At 42.2% G+C, this 5,000-nt stretch overlaps 1 protein-coding gene across 1 annotated transcript in view; it reads left to right on the top strand.

The window, feature by feature from the left end:
* LOC137989484 (VWFA and cache domain-containing protein 1-like) overlaps positions 1–5,000 on the top strand; it is a 51,289-nt gene that overhangs the window by 37,871 nt on the left and 8,418 nt on the right. The window contains exons 4-6 of the mRNA XM_068835299.1: positions 3,173–3,456; positions 3,947–4,082; positions 4,542–4,815. Of these exons, the coding sequence (XP_068691400.1) occupies positions 3,173–3,456; positions 3,947–4,082; positions 4,542–4,815 (694 nt within the window). The remainder of the gene's footprint in view (positions 1–3,172; positions 3,457–3,946; positions 4,083–4,541; positions 4,816–5,000) is intronic.

The following is a 5,000-nucleotide window of genomic DNA, read 5'->3' as shown; positions in this document are numbered from 1 at the left end:
ACCAGTACTGTGTGTCTTCTCAGACGCATCCCAAGAAGCATTTGGGGCCTGCGTGTACATCCGTCAGAAAACGAAACAAGGCACCTATGAAGTAAACTTCGTCGCAGCTAAGTCTAGAGTGGCACCCCTAAAGCAGCTAACAATTCCATGTCTGGAATTGCAAGCAGCCGTTCTCGCCTCCCGTCTCGCGAAAACGATAGTGAAAGAGTGTACGATTCAATTTGGCGATGTCAAATTCTTCACTGACAGCAGTATCACACTCGCATGGATTCAAAGTTCTTCCCGTAGTTTCAAGCCATTTGTCTCGGCAAGGGTCGGGGAGATCCAGAATAATTGGGACCCAAGTCAATGGAAGCACATTCCCGGTGAAGAAAACGTAGCGGACGGTGTGTCGCGAGGATTACATGTAAGGCAACTGACGGGGAGATGGATGAACGGCCCAGAATTTCTCAAACTTCCAGAGGAACAATGGCCAGTCCAAACAGCTACACTGCATCAAGGAGATATGGAGCGTCGCCACGTTAATACCGTCAGTGCAGTCTTGCCCACAGGTGTCGGAAATGTAATCGATGTGAAGAATTTCTCCAGTTGGCGAAAGCTGATACGAGTTACCGCGTGGATAAGGCGATTAGCTGAGAAGATACGCCTCAGGAGAAACGCAACCAGCGGACGAGAAGGACCTCTCACGCCCGAAGAGTTCAAGAAAGCTGAGATGTCATGGATTAGAAATGCCCAAGAGGAGTTGAAGAGTCGAATGAAGAATGGAGAGTTCAAGACATTGAGCCCGTTTATTGATGACAAGAGGATTATCAGGGTTGGAGGGAGAATCGACAAAGCCATCGTATTATACGAAGAAAAACACCCCGTGCTGCTTCCCAATGAGCACAGGATATCCCTGTTAATCACATGCAATGTGCACAACCATGGGCATTCCGGAGTAGCCACAACGACTGCAAAAGTCAGACGAAAATACTGGATCCTAAAAGCGAACAAGCTCAGTAAGACGGTGAAATTTAACTGTGTTACTTGTCGAGAAATGGCACATAAGGCAGAGACACAGTTGATGGGAGACCTGCCGGCTCTCCGCTTATCACCACAAACCCCGCCGTTCCACTACTCCTCATGCGATTACTTTGGCCCATATAATGTGAAGATAGGGCGCAACAAGACCAAAATCCACTATGGCGTCATCTTCACCTGCTTAAACACGAGAGCCGTCCACCTGGAATTAGCAGTTGACCTCTCAACAATGGAATTTATCCAGGTGCTAAGGAGATTTTTCTCCATCCGTGGATACCCGGCAGTGCTGTTGAGCGACAGTGGGTCGCAGATGGTTGGCGCAGAGCGAGAACTGCGTGAAATGGTCGAAGGTTTAGATTCTGACAAACTCCGTGATTTCTGCGCTGAAAGAAGCATCAACTGGCTGTTCACTGCTCCAACTGCCCCCCATCAGAATGGCTGTGCTGAAGCACTCGTTAAAAGTTGTAAGCATGCCCTAAAGAAGGCAATTGGCGAGCAGGTTCTGAGTCCTTTCGAGTTGTACACATGCCTGCTAGAACTCGGAAATCTCGTAAATCAACGCCCTATCGGCCGTGTTCCAAATGACCCGGATGATGGAAAATATTTGTGTCCGAACGACATGCTCCTTGGAAGAGCAACATCGGAAGTTCCTCAAGGCCCATTCAACGACACGAAAAACCCGCGACGCCGCGTAGAATTTGTGCAGAAAATTGTAGACTCCTTCTGGAAGCGTTGGAGCAGAGATGTACTCCCAGCTCTAGTGACAAGAAAGGCGTGGTACACAGAAAGTATATACGGTTTGTGGTGGTCGCCTGAGCTGATCAGTTCCGAGTAAGGAAACATTTCTTGTCCAGACATCTCGTCGGCAACAGATTTGAAAATGGAAATTTTCCAAAGCTAAGGGTTGATCATTGACATCATTAATTGGGTTGTTAAAATAGAGCCAAATAAAATGGTCATGTGATATTTATGACTATTATTATAATCGTTTTGTTTTAAACTTATATTTAGTGTTTAGTGTTTGGGTTTCCTTTCATTCCATGTGCAATCTGCAATGTATAGTCTACACTGCAAGTATTTAAACATCTCCAAAAGAGAGGGAGAGAGAGAGAGAGAGATGGGGTGGGGGTGGGGAAGGGGGGAGTACGAAGAGTTTTCTTTTTTTTTTTTCGGAAGATATTTCAAATCATCCGCTATGCATTTATACAGTAAATAACTTCAGTTTTCGTGAGTAAGTAATTATTTGATGAAATACTGTGAAAATGACTCCGTAATGACGTCATAATAACAGCACTGAGATATTTTGATTAAATCTCACTCGTGATCACTCGTGGTTACTCGTGGTCACTCGTTGTCACTCGTGGTCACTCGTGAGTACTTTTAGACCCTATCGAACTCTTGCTGGAATGTCCACGAAGTCAGACTTTATCCATACAATCAAAGCTACTAGTATTTCTGCAAATCCCCCAGTAGTTTTCCAGGTGCAGCTACTCAACTACTATTTTGTAAGTGTCACTAAACCATTGTTCAGCGCCTCCGTAAACAATGTCTAATTTCTCTGTCAAGCTCGGCTGATTCCGCGAATGTGGCAGCACAAAGATCTATTCGGCCCTTTTTGGATTCACGACTTGTTGCTTCCGAATGTATTCCGAAAGACTTACCACAACGACAAACATCTTCGAGTCGGTGGAAGTGGAACGATGCATTTTTTCTGGAATGTTCGGGGCTGTAAATCCCGTATACGAAGTACAACTACAATATCTTCTTTCAGACAAACCATTATTCGGATACATTCTCTCTGCTCTTCCTTTAAAGATTTTTGAAAAACAGTCTGAAGTCGCTGCAACAGCAGCTGTAAACAGATTCTAAACATCATTCCTGTTCAAGCGGCCATAATATGATCAGATGTTAACTGATTTACAAAGTATGATTTGCATTTCTGTAACCAATCGGAGCGAGGCTGCAAGAGCTCTATCGTTTCCCGACCAATCAGAAAAAAAGCCAAATTTTGGCTTTTTTACATGCGATCCGTACAGTAAATGTATCATGCCCTCCTTCCCCAAAATGATCTCAGGTTAACTGTATTCTAACTTATTCCAACTGTATGGTGATGACCAATAACAGTCCTGTCTCGTTATTTTCTTTCAAACAGGAGGTACGAATTATTCCAGAGCATTCACTCTGGCCTTCAACTTACTGAAGGGCTCATCTCCTGCAAAAGGTCCTTCCAGGAAAAAAGTCATTCTTTTTCTAACAGATGGTGAACCAACCGACGACGCAGGTGATATCATGCAGATGATAAAAACGAAGAACGCAGAGCTGAACAATGCAGTTGTCATAATGACTTATGGCATGCTTGCGGACTTACAAATCCTCAAAGATATTGCTCAACAAGATGGGAGTAATTACGGCATCCCGAAAGCACCTGACGTCCCTGTAAGTACTGTAACAGCAATGCGAGAAAATCATGTTTCTACTCAATATATTAATACAAGAGCTGGAATTCATGCGTAATAGGCAAATATCTGATTACGAAACTGCATTTAAATTGACTGTCAAATTGGGTCAAAATTTTCTTAGTAGGTTTTGAACTGATAATCGCATTTTGAACACAACTAGAGGGCTTGGGTTAACATTTGCGATCAAATCTTTATTTCCTCTTTGGAGAGGCCATCTAGCTGAGTGGTTTAGGGCACTGGATTTAAAATCTTGAGGTCCCTGATCAAATCATTTTCCCTACCACTCTCAGGATTATTCAACTCCTCGACGGCGTTGTGTAAATAGCCAAATGGTCAGCCTCCCACCATTAAGATTTTTAATAGTTTATTTTCTATTTCATTTACAGTGTCCCCAACTAGTAAAACTTTTGCTAAATGCATTTGCCAATTAAATAAAGTTATTTATTATTTTATTATCATTATCAAAGGCTGGAAAATTCACCTATGTTTCAAACACGAATAACTTACGAAGGGACTTGGCAACATACTACGACTTCTTCTCAACAAACACCATCCGTGATGAACCAATCATATCCATTCCTTATGTGGACGCCTTTGGAACAGGTAAGGCACTAATGGGTGTATGCGAGACGTTACTAAATGAACCAAGGGATCATATATTGGGTTTTAAATTATCAGGGAATATATTTCGTGGTCATTCCAAGAAAACCAACTGAAATTACGTAGAAGTTATTCCCCTTAAGCTTTACTACATTCTGGTAGGCCTACTTAAGTATTTTGAAGAAATGGTGGCTAATATTTAATAATTATGTCAAAATACTACTTATGATATGGTACCCGCTGGAATGACAACATAATATCGATGATGTCCTAGACCTAACTCTCAATAACGTAGTTACCTGAGTGATAAAATCTTGCTCAAAACCAAATGGTGCAGTTCTTGGGATATATATACTACAATGTTACTTGTTGACCTTTTTAACCATGTCACTTAACGATTGGTAGTTTCTTCGTCCATTCATTATTTTAAGAAGTCCATTAACAACCGTTTTCTGCCAACAGGTCTTTTAACATCCATAACACTGCCTTGTTATCACCAAGGCAAATTCATCGGTGTTGTTGGCACGGACATAAATATGGCGGACCTTCTTTCTGAAATCACCTACTTTCAGAAGGGCCAATCAAGTTATGCTTTCATGGCCGACAGTTCCGGAAGGACCATGATGCATCCCCTTCTGCCAGCCCCTTCTAATGCCTACGGCGACCCGATTTTTATGGACATCACGGCACTAGAACCTGAACCGGAGTTTTATTCCGTATTTGAATCTATCAAAAAGTAAGAATTCACATCTCCTTTTAATCTAATATGATAGAAGATACATCTAAATATAAGCATTAGATTACATCTAAATATAAGCTGCCTATCAACCTACGTCAGCAAAATAAAAACGGACGTCTTAAAGTGATAACGTTCCTCAATTTTAATACCATAAATTGATTAGCAAGTAGGCATTCGATGAG

This window comes from Montipora foliosa, chromosome 2, assembly GCF_036669935.1.
Source record: "Montipora foliosa isolate CH-2021 chromosome 2, ASM3666993v2, whole genome shotgun sequence".
In the NCBI taxonomy this organism is placed as follows: Eukaryota; Metazoa; Cnidaria; class Anthozoa; order Scleractinia; family Acroporidae; genus Montipora; species Montipora foliosa.
The sequence above is the reverse complement of the archived record's forward strand: the minus strand, read 5'-3'. Positions and strand labels throughout refer to the sequence as shown.